The sequence below is a fragment of the Chlamydotis macqueenii genome, chromosome 3 (assembly GCF_036417535.1).
Source record: "Chlamydotis macqueenii isolate bChlMac1 chromosome 3, bChlMac1.mat, whole genome shotgun sequence".
NCBI lineage: Eukaryota > Metazoa > Chordata > Aves > Otidiformes > Otididae > Chlamydotis > Chlamydotis macqueenii.
The window spans coordinates 83,650,193-83,666,185 of NC_141558.1; the positions used below are offsets into that span (position 1 = coordinate 83,650,193).

Here is a 15,993-nt window from a genome sequence, read left to right on the forward strand (position 1 = left end):
CAATCACATCTATGTTTTCCTAATAAATCCAATAGCTTTCACTGAAGAAGGGCAAGCTCATTCAACAGACATTTTCAGGGAACCTACAGGACCGAATGTTTAACTAGGCTGATTTTTTTTTTGCTTTAATGCAAGTTATTTACCAAATATGAAGGGAATTTTTCATTACATGAAGACTCTCAGGATTTCTTCATTTTGAATGAGCAAAAGACTTACACTGTTCTTATGCAATATGATCACTTTGGATTATGTTCCTAAGCTTTGCAGACTGAGAAGGGTCTCAGAGTTGAGCAGCCCCTCTCTTGTTAGGATATCAATTTTATTTCTTGCTTACCGTTTTGTTTCAGACATTTTTCTCATTATCTTCTGTAGGGACTGCTACCACAAACACATAGGGGTATAGGTTGTAACCTCTTACCATATTGTTCCAGAGAGCCATAGCCATCTCAGCGTAGCCTCTTACACTGAAATGAAAGCAGTCTGCAGCAAAGAAACTCAGATCTGGCTTGCCGTTCTGTGATAAAAGCAAAAATATCTTTCTTAGCACATGTCAACCTTTGAGATCTGACATATTATACCTGATAGTGCACTGTACTTGGCACACTTACTTTGCAATTTTGGTATCTTCCTAAAGGCTTATATTTTGACATTGCACATAAACTTAGGTACTTCTAACTGTGGGCTGATTACTGCATCTCGAGACCTTCTGTGTAATGCAGCCTGCTCAACTTCATAGAATGGTTTGGGTTGGAAAGGACCTTAAAGATCATCTAGTTCCACCCCCCCTGCCATGGGCAGGGACAACTTCCACCAGATCAGGTTGCTCAAAGCCCTGTCCAACCTGGCCTTGAATGCTTCCAGGGATGGGGCATCCACCACCTCTCTGGGCAACCTGTTCCAGTGCCTCACTGCCTTCAAAGTAAAGAATTTCTTCCTTATGTCTAATCTAAACCTACCTTCTTCCCACAGCAATTTTCATAACAAACCTAAATTTGTCATAAAGCCAACAGTCATAGCTCTTATGTGGACTCAACCATTGACCCACATTCCTCCTTGCACAGAACTGATGGAAAACTGGTTGCTTATTCTTGCTTATTACATTTCTACAACTCAGACTCAGACTTACAACCTTTCAGGTGTTGAAATTTTGCTGAATTTCAGGCAGCATTAGAAATTATGGGCTTATCCATTTGTAGCAAATGTCTGTCTTAGGGGAAATCTGCCTCATCAATATCAATAGGGTAACCATTCATTGGGCTTGAAGGCTACCAGAACAAAATGGAGGTGATATGATAAAAGAATCAGTATTATGCAGAACTAGGTGGTTTTGACCAGAATTCATATGGAGTATTTGTATTCCTAAATATACAGCATACATAATGCTAAGGTTGGAGAAAAGAAGGAGAATCAGTGTTTGGCTTCAAAGGCTGCTTCCTGTTTCTAGGCTGGAATGAACCAGGCATGCAAGTGCTGGTTTCTATATGAAGGAAACCCGAACATACTCCATAGCCTAGATCAGAAGAAAACTGTAGTGAATGCCAACCAAACCTTCAACAGGAGAAGCAAGAGAGGAACCAACATGCAGTTCAGATAAAATCAGAAGGTGCTTAGGTTTAACATGTGCACACTACAAGCGATTCCCTAAAGCCATTTTGATTCATAAGCAGCACAGTCTTTGCTGTCTTCTCCTCTGTTACTCTTATTACAGGTTCCACTCTGTGCTGCTAGACTGTGCAAAGAGAAGAAAACACAGATCCTTGTGGTATGGATCCTACCGCCTTAGAGAGACCAAGATACTGGTCCTTGTGTAATGAGAAAGAAAAACAAGACTTACACTACCCAGGGGCAACAAGGTGTTTCGGAAAAATGGCTGCATGACAACTGCAAAGTCCTCGCGCTTTTCGTACCGACCGCTGTTGATCAGCTGTAAGGTTTCAGCCTATATGGAGTTGCATGGTTGGAAACAGAAAAGTTAATTACAAGGTTCATCTAACATTTGTCAGCTGTCAAAACCATGCATATTACATTTCTTTCAATGTAGGAAGCCATAAACTATTAGTATAAATCCAGCTGAATGGTATAAAGTAATCCAGAGAATGGCTAAGAAAATAATTTGGTTCAGTAAGAGATTTTCATGAGGAAAATGCACAGAAGCTAGGATAATTTGAAATGTAAAGTTGCTTAATTAAAGAAAAAAAGTAGTTGTTTGTACCTTACTTATAGAAATCAATGCTGCACAATCACAATAAGATTCAAATTTAGAGAGAATTAGGAACAAGGCCAAAATTTTTAGAAGTGACAACTGAGTTCAGAAGGCCAACTTGAGAATGAAGTGCACTTGATTTTTCACAAAGCTATGCTTGAAGTAAAATAAAACTTAAGCACTGAAAAATCACCTGCCACTTTCGAAAACCATGGCAATAGACATTCATACAGATAATAAAACCATCTCCTTGTTACCTGTCAGCTTATCGGTATAAATTCTAATGCTCCTGGTCATATCGCAAAACATTCCTAACCTCACTCCCTTAGTTAAGGAAAATGTCTCCCTGGGTGGGTTTATACAAGTTTTTTCCAAGATGGATTTTTTCGGCATTGTTAGATTCATTGAACAACATCCACTGCCAGAGCCAGAATGGAGGACTGGAGAACATAATGTGAACTCATACAATGATTCCTGTATTCAAAGGATGGAATGATGGAAGAATCTTCTACTCCAATAGCTATTTATAGCCTTTGTTAAATTTGAGGGAATCTTATGCCTGAGGCTATGAAAATTTACTCTCAGATAGCTTATCATGGGTCAGCTTGCTATCTGTGTGCATGCTCTCAGCCCATGACAAAAGAAAGGAATATCAGGTTGGTCTAGTTAATTTTCTCTGCTAAGAGTTACCACAAAACAGCTGACACAAGGTAATTTGTCACCCTTGCAATGACATGTTAATTCACGTGAGCTAATTCATTGGATTAATAATGGACAAACACATATCAACAGAACAGCCAGCATGGGTAACTCCTTCTCAGTTGTCTGGAAACAGAACCGGTCTCAATCTGCCTCCAGCTCAGAACCAAGGTGAAATCATAAAGCAGCGTAGAAAGACTTGCATTGTTCCTAACTGGTTAGCTGGGTAGAGTTTTAGTGAGACTGTAGCCAAGCTGTTTCCCAGTGATCTTTCTCTGTCCTGCTGAGGATATGCATGAGACAAAGGGCAGTGAGGGAAGCAATATAAAAAGACATGAGTGAAGATGACCAGTTACAGAATTTGGTTATTACCTGAAAATCTCTGTTAACTCTCTGAATTTCTTGTAGTTCAGAAGAATTTTCGTCAGGGTTTAAGAAACATGGGCAAACATTCCTTCAATGAAAGAAATAGTAGAATTAAAAGCCAACTCAGAATAGCCTATGCAATTCTTCAGCAATGTGTGTCTGCTTCAAGAAGCTCAGGATAGGTGCTCAAAGCTCACATGCCAAAGGAGAGCCACCTCGTTGGCTTAGAAATGGAGAGATACTTAAAAAAAATAAAAAATCCCTATTGACTTAATTTTCAAAGTGAACACCTGTCACAGCCAGTAAGAGCTGCAGGATCCAAAACTCTTGAGTCAAACACAGAAGTGTTTAGTATGACACACATTAGCAGGAAATCACACGTACTGGAATAAAAAAAAAAGCAAACAACAAAAAACCAAAAACCTACATATAAGCTTACAGCAGACTTTCAGAAGTCTAGGGGTCTAAAGGTAGAAAAGACAAATTGTTCATGTAGTCTGACTCCTTAGACTACTGTGTTTTATTCTGTTGCCCACATATCAAGAGGTAATAACTTGTGCTTCACTGAAACGCATCCTCAGAGAATGTGCTTGGAATGAATATGAAGACGTCAAGCAAGACAGTCAATTCATTATTTTCCCTTCTAGTGTGTTCCAGTAGTTAATTGCTTCTATTATTAGAAATCTGTGCCTAACTTCATTTGAATTCATTAGGCATCAGCTTCCAACCACTGGTCTTTGTTATACCTTTCTCTGCTAGACTAAAGAGCCTTTTCATCTCCACGCTGACTCCTGTAAAGGCACTGCTACCTGCTAAAACAAGTCCCTCAGTCTTCTTTGAGTTAGGATTTTGGTTTCCTCCATACGGTGTGAAAAGCAGTTCCTGGTTGTGCACTGTGCTGTCTGCAGCCCTGCCTGACCATAGGTCAGCACTGAATCCAAGGAGAGGCACCAGGGATGTCAGCTTGTGCTGCTGTGCAGTGAATGGCTGGGCAAAAAAAAAAACTTTGAAGTTCAGTAGTACGGCAATTATACCGTGGCTTGTGCTGTGATGTGCTGCCTTACAGCTGACAAGAAAAGTGACAACTCTGCTGTCTACAGGCGCATGCCTTCCAGCTGAAGTACTGGAAGAAGTAATAGGAAGTTGATGGGAACTAGTGCATTGGTAAAAGCTGCAACAAAAGTAGCTTGGAAAGCTCGGTGTATTTGTCCTACTGCAGAAACAATTCAGACTGATCTAAAAAAAATAGCAATTTAAAGGCAAAGACTTGTTTTGCTCACTTACTTTGCTGTCAAAGCACATGCTGAAGAGCTTGCTGCAATCTGACGCAGTCCAGAAATCTCTAGTATCTCCACCATGTTGACAAAGACTCTTGGGAGCTGCAGGGATTATAATAACCAGACATACCAAATCACAGAACATGATACCACTACAAAGTGAGAAAGAGGTGCCATCCGTAGGTCAGGGAGTCAGTGCAAACTGCACCGACTGCAACCAGCGGCATGTGCAAGGATGATGTATAAAGGAAGGGGGAGGGAGACGTAGAATGGCTGTCAGCCAAAAAATTCCCGGCAGCTAGTACAAACTAGCTGAAATGCTGCTTCACTCCCTGGGGCATTTCCATTTTCTCTAGGGTAAATGAAACTTTGTACGGTTGGTTTAGCCATCAAAACTGGCAGTAGGGTTGTACTATGTTTAGTCCATAGCAAAAATACCGTGAAACACAGAGTTTTCCTGACACTGCAGCCCACTTTCTCAGGGCATTATCTAATACAGTTGTTAAAATGCAGCGCTGAGGAGCAGCCTGACTCCAGCTATTTGGAAGATGACCTTGTATGAAACATAATCACTGACAGTCTGTCAGAGGTGAGAAAAACGTCAGTGTGCTTGCCAGGAACATAGTTTGCTAGGGTATCTTAAAAGCTTACCTCCTCATAGAAAATATCCAGAGTGTCCTGAAGGTGCTTTACATACTTTTGCACTGAATAGGTTTCCTGTGTAATTTTAAAGAAAAAAAAAAATCAGTCTTCTTTCAGGAACCAAGAAATTTAACTGTTTTGCCTGAGCAAAGGAGACTTTCTAGTTGCAAGGTGGTCCATGAGAAGATATACTGACTTGATGCTCCTTTTAGCCTTTGTTGGCAGATATATTTTCAGATCAAGAGGTTTATTGCTACATGCACACAGGTTATATAGTGCTTGTGTTTCTATGTCACTAATATATTCCCTTAATCTCTGTAGAAAATCCTGAGGTATAGAACAGTTCTTGGCAGAGTCTTTGCCTGATGAATGACTACATAAATCACATCTTTGGATTTCATTTTGTATTTTATAGGATGCAGACCAGACTAGTTTGCCTTATGAACAGAGCGATACTTTTTTTTTTTTAAAAAATACCAATCTGGGGAAATGGATGTGGAGGCAGTCAGGCCCCACAAAACCCACATGCAAAATGACTTTGTGACTGTAGTTATAGAGGTGTAGCTGTGGGGGCAAAGGCTCCAGGCAGCAGCAAAACTGAGAGAACAGTCCCCAGTCATTTCAATGAGCTGGGGTCCAGACACCCAGTTTGTGCCACAGGAACCTTTTCAGAGGAGATGACCATTGACAGATAGATGAAAGACATCTTTTTCACTATAAACTGATGTTATTTCTTTTGGTGCCATTCTGAAGCAAGAACCAGGCATCATCAGTAATTATTGTGTGGAGACGCTTTCTGGAATAAAACTTCACTTGCGTCCCCATAACAACATGCCTAAGACACCACGCTGTCTTGATTGCTTTGTCCAGTTAAGCTGGGAGAGCTCTTCAGTTTATCCTTGATGTTTTGTCCAGTTTGGGGCAGGCTGCTGTTTCCTAAATAATGCATTACTCCAGAGCTACAGCGCCCCAATATTAAAAACTGTGCACTTGTTTCTGACACAATACAGAAGAAAGGAACAGGACTTCTAAGTGCTTTTTAAACAAAGAGGAGCTTTGCCTCACTGAGAGAAAGGTTAAATTTCCAGGGCTGGTGAATTGCCAAGTGCCTGCATGAGCATGCCTAATTCAGAGATACAAACCTTGTCCAAGCAGTATTGGCATAGGTCGTTGCCTCCAACGAGGACAGTGATCAGCTTCCAATCTTCCTTGAAATTAATTTTCTAGTGGCACATAAAATAAACAGATTGCAGCATCCACTGCTTAGGCATGCAGAGGTAACATTCATAAATCGGGCTAAACCGGGTACAGACAGCACAGCAGAACAGAGAAAGGAGGCATGCTGAGTTAAGGTGGCAGAAGAAAAGTGATCCGTCTGGGGCAAAATGTGAACTGTCTAGGTGCAATTCAACTTGGCTTTCCTAAGGAAAGCCCCTTCAGCAGACAAGATCTGTCAGGGTAGCCGAGCATAGAAATGTGTCCGTGGCAGCAAGCATGTCTGAATGAACGTTAGCTTCAGGACAGGGATGGACAGGAGAGATTTGCCAGCCACGGCTGAACACTGCAGGCAGTGTGGGCATGAAGAGATGTGGGAGTGGATGCTGGAGTGACTCATGGAGCTGTGGAACTGGAGCTGCTGGGGATCCCTGCCAGCTGGGCAAGTATTACCCCATGGCCAGGAGGGGTGAGGGGTGCCTCAGGGAACAGACAGCTGGATTAAAACAGAAGAGTCCAGGAGGCTGATGACTTCACTGAGCTCGTATAAGGGCAGCTGCAGCATCCACGTCACTGCAAGCTAACAACAGGCGCTGCTGAGAGCTGGATCTCATCAAAACATTTTGTAACGTTCAGTACAAAGAAAGGAATCAAAGGCAACTATTTTTAGTGTGGTTCATTTACATAACAAACATCTGCAAAAGGATCTCACAAACAGAGGAAGGGCCTGGGAATCACCCACAGGTCTGAATTCTCCTCCTTAACCAGCACTTCACTTGGAAAGTCTTGCATGAAGAGGCAAAGTGTGGCAGGGACTTCCCGTCTCCCCTTTTGTTAAAGATGTACAAAAAGCAGTGAATAAAACAAAGCTCTAAAGCCATGTCCTATTTTATTGAAGAGCCACGCCAGCTCCCTTCACTCTGCCAAACAATCAGTAATGCAGAGTAACTGACGTGGGACTAGCATGCAGCATCCATCAAGAGTGCTGGCACGGAGAGAAACATGCTTTGACAAATCCTGCTTATTCAGTACCTTCCCTTCCCATTCAGCCTGAGCCAAGGAGCACCAGGCACTCCCATTCCCTTACAGGGTGTTCTCCCTGAACCAACAGCTTACACCCAGACAGTCATTTGCTCAAATTCAGCCAACACTTGGAGCGGGGCAGCCTTGGTTTTCTCCCAGATTTCCTCCCCCGACCCTAAACTGCAGCAGCAGCCACTGAATTAAAGCGAGTCACCCTTTTTGGTACCATTTGTAGCCCTCAGTGGAGCTGGCACAGCAGGCTGGTCCACAATGCTAGATCCTCTACTAATTCCCTAAAAGCTTGTGGCATGACAGGGATTCACCCAACCCTCAGGTTTCTAGCCACTGATTAATCACTTGCCTGTTCAGAAACAGAGTTTCAGAGGGTCTAATCTCCTGGGAAGACTTCAGTTGTCCCTCTTCCCAGTATTGCCACTTCCCAGATCCAAGAGTGAATAGTGTGATTCATGTTGGTCACCAGGTGCCTGCTCCAGTGATTTTACACTCAGCCTTTGTGACCTCCACTTTGAATGCTGCTGTTCAACTAAGCAGTCCTGTCACCTCCCCAGAGCCTTCAGATCTCTCCTCTTCCTCACTACCATCCTTAGAACTCCTAGCCACACTGCACCCTACATTAGTCTCTGCCTTGTGTGTTTGCCCCTTACCTGCACGGATTTATACACGTAAATTATAATCTCCTAAAGGCTAATCCCTGGCACGTTCATCTTGAAAAGCACACTGACTTTTCTTCCATAAGTAAAGCACTCTTCACTACTCAAGCATCTCATCAATTAAAGTCATCTCCCAGAGATCACGGGAGCACTGACAGGTGTCCCAAGCCTCACTTACCGAGCTGCTTCTCATTAGTTCCACCAGTTCACGTGCTTGGGCTGACATATTGCTGTAGAGAGAGGACATAAACATTTTAGATGCATGCTCTGAAAGCACATCATCATCTTGATCTCCCACTCCTCATTTCAGGGAATCTTAGGATCAGCAGAAATCAGTACAAGGAAAGTGATGCCTTAAAAGGATGAGCAAACAAGATCAGCAGCAGTTGCACAAGTGAATAATCTGATCTTGAAAGGGCTTCAGCTAGGATGGCTGCCAGGTGGCAGGCAACTGGGATGAATTCTTCCCATCTCAGAGTTAGCTTAAGTACATTTTGTTTGGAGAAAACCACTAATGCCCAGATGCACAGAGACATTTAGTTGCATAACTCCCTTTGAAATCTAGTGGGGGAGTTTGGTGCTTACACAGAAGGTGAGCACCTAAACAGCCTTCCTGATCTGGCCTTAAATTCCTATGGCTTGTCTTACGGCTGGAAGATATTGCTTACACTGTGGAACTGCCAGGCTGGAGAGTCCCAGTCCAGCTTTGGGCAGGATACAACATCCATGGAGTGAAGCACAAACCATACTGAGACACCATCTGGAAACTTGGGCTCCTGATATACTAGCATGAAACTGTGCTTGAGCTAATAAGCCCCGCCTCTCTCCAGCACCTACACAAGTGTGATTAAATTATTTACACTCCCACAACCCTACTGATCACCCTGAGTCTTTGCTCAGGGCACTCATGAAGTTTTTGGTAGCTACACAGGCTTTGCTAGCTATCTTGAAAGTCTCTTGCAGCAAATTTAATAGCTGCTAAAGGTGTCACAGAAAGTCTTGGAAGCAAATTCCATGAGAATTCCATTTTGGTTCATAACAGACTAGTAGAGTTTTTCTTCAGGAGGAGAAAGGAATTAATTCCCAGCTGCTCATTCTGTTCTTTTTCTTTGCACTGCAAATATGGATAGTTTTTAATGCTATTAGGGTAGCAGTAGGCTTCTATTTGTTAGTTTGAGGCACATTTCCCAGAAATCAAGGAATAAATTAGAGGTGCTTATGAATTTTTCCTCTTTACAGTTGTGGTCTGACAGAGAATTAGGGACCTGCATATTGGAGGTGGTGCAGAAAAAGGTACTGGTAGAATAAGAATCATAACTAAGGCATTGGTTTGGAAATTCTGGGCAGAGGTCAAATGAAGAAAGGAAGTTTTTCTCTCTGTCCCTAATTTAGAAAAAGATACAAATAAATCCCCCAAATACTGACTTAAAAAAAAATTAAAAAAACAATTAAAAAATCAGATCACAAAAACATACTCAGTACAAGTAGGTCATCAGTATTAACTCAACCTTGACGTGCGGTTCAAAGATAATCTGCCAGTCCATCAGTTCTCACCCCTTTGCCCTTTCATCGGTTGCAATTGAGCTTACCGTGCTGTGGCACCGCCCTGCGCGACATTAAATCCAGCTGTATTCTTAGAGCTGCCAGTGGAGAAGCCAAAGAGGTTCGGATTGAATTTTTTCAAGATATCTTAAAAAGAGAAAACACAATGTTTGACCATCCACTGTACAACCAGCAGTGTTGCCTCCTGCAGAAGTGTAAGCCAATCAAATGCTGAGAATATGGACCTCAATTATCCTCTCATTCATTGTGACCTTACAGAAGCGATAGACACAGCTGCCTTGGAGACTCTAGTTACTGGCCAAACTTCAGCGCTGTAACTATTTCTCTCTTGAGTTCTTGGCCATGAGGAGCCAGGGTCTGGCAGCCCAGGAGATGCACAGGTCCCAGGCAACTCGCTAGTCTTGAATTAGAATACCAGAGTAATCACAGTTACTTTCCTTCATGTACCAGAGGCAGATGCTCCGAATATGGCCCTCTACCTCATGCTCTTCCAGCTACACATCAAGATAATGATATTTATTGCAGAGAAGTGAATTTTATTCCAATTTCTAGATTTCACTGAAACCCTCAGCAGGGAAGCATGATGTCTGAAAACTGTTATTGTTACTGTGTCTGTAGTGCTGTCTGAAACCTCTTTATACAGTCTCATTTATAATGCATAAATGAAATGTGCCTTCTATTTTTCTTTAAACATGGCAATGTGCGTAGTACAAGACAAAGCGTATCAGATTTTATTACCAACAATGTCAGGTATTGTCAAACTGCTCCACAGCATGGATCACATACAAATAGATGAACCATTGTGAACCAAGTACCCTCCATTTTATGGTCACACTGACCACTTAATGGTTTCTATGGCAACTACAGGGACTGATTACACAGAATACTGGAACAGTAAATTTATAGGTTTTTTAGATTTTTTTTTCAGTCCAATGTAACAATTTGAAATCATCAGGAGGAACCATAACCTTGTCAACAACCCTCTCCAGATGGACTGGTAATTGTTTCACAGCCCTTCGTTTGCCCACAGCCATTACTGTCAGTCGCCAGAACACACAAAATGAAATAAGGGAGGAGCACATTTGCCATGAACTTCTGTCACCTTCAGCACATTTACTCCTAATCATTTCTGTCAAAAGGATGATACAATCACATGCAGGTCGTGTGATGTGGAGGGGCTGAATCAACTTTCCAACTAGTCAGGTCAGTCTGGGTTACAGCTGTGACTCACATGAACTGTTCATATCCACAACAGATGGGCGTCCCCCACTGTTCACAAGGAAAACATAACCATTTCCAGATGTTTCCTAGCATCCACTTAGACTACTTGCAGAGTAATACTTGCTTTTTTGCTTTTCTTAATTAATTTTTCAGAATACTCACTGGGCAAAGTAGTCTGGCTCTCCAAGGTCCCATCACCTCCAACACTACAAAGGGGAAAGAACAAAATCACCAAGTAGGGTTAATCCTGCAACCATCTGTCTTATTGTCACCATATGTTGCTGTAGCAGCCCAGGACGTAAAAAAAAAAAAAGAAAAAAGACTAACCTCAAACCAGACTAAGGAGATAAACCACAAGAATTCAGGGAAAGTACTGAAAGGAGATTTCACATTAAATCAAGCAGGGCTTCAGCTAAGACAGAAGCTATGCTTCCAGGCTGGGAATAGGCCATACTGAGACAAATGATTTTTCATATAGACATGCTGGGATGCCCATGGTAATGTTGTGGTTTTGTTTGGTGAGGGGAGGCCTAAGGTGGTAGCTGCTGTAGGAAACTGCTAGAACTCACCCCCCTTTGTTCAGCGGACTCGGCCAGGCCTAGGGCGGACCCGCTGCTGGCCAAGGCCGAACTGATTGGTAGCAGAATGTCCCGTGATAACGCCTCTGTGATAACGTATTTAAGAAGGGGAAAACAGAAAAAAAAAAAAAAAAAAAAAGAGAAGAGAAGATGTGAAGAAGCTGAGCAGGGGCAGAGGCGCAGAGGGGGAGGTGCAGGCCTCATGGGCCCTGCAGGCCTCACCCTCTGGCGTCTCGCCAGGCAGCCGACTGGGCCCAACTTGGCCCAGCCTGGCTGCAAGAAGTGGAGAGCAGATGAGATGGATGATGTGAAGAGATTCTGAGAGGCGTCTGCCAGCCTGTTGTGAAGAACTTTTCCCGTGAGAGGAACGGCTGCAGACGCCAAGGTCAGTTCAGAAGGAGCGGGAGGAGTAATGTGGCTCCTGGCCAGGATTCCCCTGCAGCCTGCGGTGAAGACCATGGTGGAGCAGGTTGTCCCCCTGCAGCCTATGAAGGTCCACGGAGGAGCAGAGATCCACTTGGAGCCCATGGAGGACCCCACACCGGGGGAGGTGGATGCCTGAAGGAGGCTGTGGCCCATGGAGGGCCAGCTGGGGCAGCCGTTCTGGAGAGACTGTACCCGTGGAAGAGATGACCCACACCAGAACAGTTTCACAAAGGACTGTGGCGTATGGGTGGGACCCCACAACAGAGCAGGGGAGGAACATGAGGAGTTCTTCCCCCGACCATGAAGCAGCAGCATAAAACAACGTATGATGAACTGACCGCGACCCCCATTCCCTCTTCCCCGCTGTGCCGCTCGAGGGGGGAAGGTAGTAGAGATAATGTTAAGCTTGGGAAGAGGGGGGGGGGGGGGGGGGGAGGTTATCTTGTTCTCTGTCTCATTATTCTGCTGTTTGTAGTAATAAATGAATACTTTTCCCCAAGTCGAGTCTGTTTTGCCCGTAACAGTAACTTTAAGGATTTCTCCCCCTCTTTATCTCAAACCTCGAGCCGTTTTTCTTATATCATCTCCCCCTATTCTCTCGGAGGGTGGGGGGAGTGAGAGAGAGACTGCGTAGTCTGGTCCCAGTCGGGCCTGAACTACAACGGATAGAAAGGCTTATTTCCTCACCAAAGTTGCTCTCCACATGATCTCGCTGAAACTACATTTGTGTGCAGTTATGCATAGAAGAGAGACTGCATGAAATGCTCATTAACCACCTATCTGGGATTCTGCAATGTTGATTATGAAAAGAGCCTCTGCCTCTACCATTCAAAACTTGTCTGGGTGCATAGCCAATATATTCTTCTACCACTTCTGTCAGCCCCTCCTGAAGAGATTTATGCCTGGAGATACATACAAGGAGGGAAGAAAGGATGAAGAATGTACACATGCACACACGCTTATCAACCATATTTCTGCCCATATGAAGCAGGCAGTTCCCTTTGACTCTAGCATGGATATTGAGATTCACACTCTGACATGTATTGTCTTCGTCCACTTTGCAATAGCAAAGCTATTTGGGGTATCTTCATTGAATATGCATGCAGTGCTCTCACCGTGTTCATGCCAATGCACACTCACTTGGACTCTCTAGCGTTAGACACTGCAATAGATAATCACAGCAACAGCAATATTTTGAACAAACTCCAGAGAGACTATCAGAAGGCTGAAAGAATTCACTCATATTAATTATCCAGTACTGCGAGATACACAAGACCATGCTTGTAGCAATCAGGTTTGGTTAAAAAAACCAAACCAAACCAAACCAAAAAAAAACCAACACAAAAACAAACACATAAAACCCCCTCAAGAATCACTGCCTTTCTCTTCCAGTTCTAACTCCTCCAATCCTTATCCAGCAATACTTGCTTTCAGCATCCTACCCCTGCATTTACATACCTAAGTACTTAACTACACAACCAGGTGACTCACACATTTAACTGTGTCTGTGGATAAAAGTAGAGAAAGAGAAAATTGAGCATTTTCACCTCCAGGAGAGTCCTCTCCAGTCTGTCTGTAGGTCAGTTTCTTTGGCTCCTACTGCAGTCTAGAAAGGATGGAAAGAACCATTTATAAACTACTAGAAGAAAAAAGTGCTACAAGTTTGGGTAAGACAGACATCATGATTTGAAAGTGCTGAAGCATTTTGGTAATGTTACTCTGCATCCAGCCAAGCTTTTCCAATATTCCAGTTTTAGCATAAATGGTCCACGTCCTCTTTCACCACCGTACATTGGCCCCTGGGCAGCCCTGCGTCTCCCACGCTTCTCCTCATATACAAAAGCAGCTCATCTAGATAGTAGACCATGGAACATCAGAGGAGATATTGTCCAGCCAGAGGGCATCAGACTGCAAGGTCAAGTACATAAGGCTTTAGAACTACTACTCTAACACTGTCTTAGTAAGCAACCCAATGAGACCCAGATTAAGAAGAAGGAACCCAGATTAACATCAACAGGTTTGTATTTGTTTGGATTTTTCTAATGGAAAATGCTTCATCCTGGCATTTCATTAAGAAAGTTGATTTGAAGAGACTTAATAATGCAGGAAAAACAAAACAAAAAAACACTGATGAAAAATTCACAGCCAGTTTTAGCTGTAAATAAATCAGTAGAGGAGCTGCTTTCTAATCTGCCAAGAAAACAAATCTTTGGTGTAAAATCCACTTTTCCTCTGCTGGACCCGGTCTGCTAGTCTAACACATGGAGTTGATGATGTGTAGGCAAGATTTTTTTCTGCCAATACAGGTAAGCATGCTGGCATATCTATTGCTTTCACTGTGCATTGATGCTAAGAAGTCAGACAGATGCATTCTAGCCAGTGACAAGATTAAATTGCTCAATGTTTCATTAATCTCCAACTGCATTTAGACTGAGAACAGCCTTCCTGCAGTGTGAACTTTAATATCTTTTAAAAATAAATAAATGAAGCCATCAGAACAAAGAAGTTTGTGATGAATTTGAATAGCTCATAGGACTGGGACAGACCTCGAACAAGGTCAGCACCCTGACTCACATTCAGGACAGCAACAATGAAAATGCGTTCTTCCACAGCTTTATAGCTTCTTAGTGGTTTCACGTAATTTTATATTCTTCAAAAAGCCGTGGTATCAATTCAGCCATAAACATTGACTGCATTGAGGGAAATACTCTTGTGGAAAATACTAGGAGAAAAATCAATGCCTTAGTGGTCTAAGGCAGATCTTTGCTGCTGCTGTCTCTCTGGGCCAGGGACGGTCAGGCAGTACAAAGCGTGCACTGCTGCTGGCTGTACTGCACTTCGTGTGTGTGTCTGTCTGTGTGCGTATGCATGCAAGAGAAACACCGTCATTTATTTCACCTCATCAGCAACAAATCCCTTCATAAATACCCCAGTCATATCTTGCTGTGGCAGTGGCAACTAATAGGAACTACATGAATAACAGCAGTATGAAAACTGTCTTGGTCAGCTCCTGAGACAGGGACCTCAAACATCATCAGAGTCTGGCCCTTATGACTAAGGGCTCTCTGAGACATTTTATACACTAAAAGAATTAAAATTTTAAAAGAAGATAAGTATGCTAGTGCGCATGTCTAGCACTAGATGTGGAGGATGAAATCAAGCAATTAATTTTAAGAGTCATGGCAATGTATAGAAGGGAGACTTACAGGGTCATTACTAAGGTCTTCTACGAAAAGCTCAAAGCTTAGTGAGGGGAAAAAAGCCAGGATTACATCAGGTCAAGTAAAATCAGTTTCAGTGCTAATGAGGAGGTGAAGATATGCACACCTGCCTATAGATAAGCCTGATCATTTAAGAGCTTCAGTCCCTTCTACTCCCTCGAATTCTATGGGAGCTGAAGCTGCTAGAATGAGCACCAGTTTAGCTCAGGAGTTAAAATTCATGGGAACTGTTGACGCAAATGTTTGCTTTCATCCCATGCCAGAACAATTCTGTAGTGCTGTGTAATTCTGGAACTTTTTTTTTTCAGAAAACTTCAGTGCAGATCTGCAGTATTCCCTACTATTATTTTCTGGGGCCTTTCTTTTCTGTGCCTGCTCTTTTCTTTTCAGTTTCCATTTACTGGTACATGAAATAAATCAGTTTTAACTGGAGGATGCTTAAACCAGAAAGCAACATCTGAAAGCAAAATTCTGAAATACAGAAGTATCAGAATTATCTCAAGTGAGAAGCACTTTGTTCTGCAATCAATTATTTCCATAGGAATTTTCATCAAGATTTCTCATTGTATGAAAAATACCAATTCCTTGCCCTTGTTTTTGTGTCAGAAAAAGACTGTTCTTATAAGGCAGACATTTCCTTTTTAAAAAACACTTGAATAAACTGTGTGCAACAGAGAATGTGATCCCATTTCTGTTCTGGCCTGAATTATTCATTACTGGATGACACAATTGCCAGTGTCGCTCATATCCCTGCAGGCTACTTCTTTGCAAAAGGACACAGGTAGATGAGTTTTGCTTTGCCAAGCCAAAGCAATTTGCTTTCTATCTGATTATGGCTAACACAACCACATCTAGATAGAAATTGACAACTCTCTTCTTATTCTAACG

The 15,993-nt window shown here is 42.7% G+C and overlaps 1 protein-coding gene across 1 annotated transcript in view; it reads right to left on the reverse strand.

The window, feature by feature from the left end:
• Positions 1 to 15,993, reverse strand: part of PLB1 (phospholipase B1) — an 87,170-nt gene that overhangs the window by 4,998 nt on the left and 66,179 nt on the right. Inside the window, exons 47-56 of the mRNA XM_086744711.1 lie at positions 13,432 to 13,490; positions 11,043 to 11,086; positions 9,686 to 9,785; positions 8,275 to 8,326; positions 6,330 to 6,410; positions 5,197 to 5,262; positions 4,553 to 4,647; positions 3,275 to 3,356; positions 1,835 to 1,939; positions 419 to 514 (exon numbers count right to left, since the gene is read on the reverse strand). Of these exons, the coding sequence (XP_086600837.1) occupies positions 419 to 514; positions 1,835 to 1,939; positions 3,275 to 3,356; positions 4,553 to 4,647; positions 5,197 to 5,262; positions 6,330 to 6,410; positions 8,275 to 8,326; positions 9,686 to 9,785; positions 11,043 to 11,086; positions 13,432 to 13,490 (780 nt within the window). The remainder of the gene's footprint in view (positions 1 to 418; positions 515 to 1,834; positions 1,940 to 3,274; positions 3,357 to 4,552; positions 4,648 to 5,196; positions 5,263 to 6,329; positions 6,411 to 8,274; positions 8,327 to 9,685; positions 9,786 to 11,042; positions 11,087 to 13,431; positions 13,491 to 15,993) is intronic.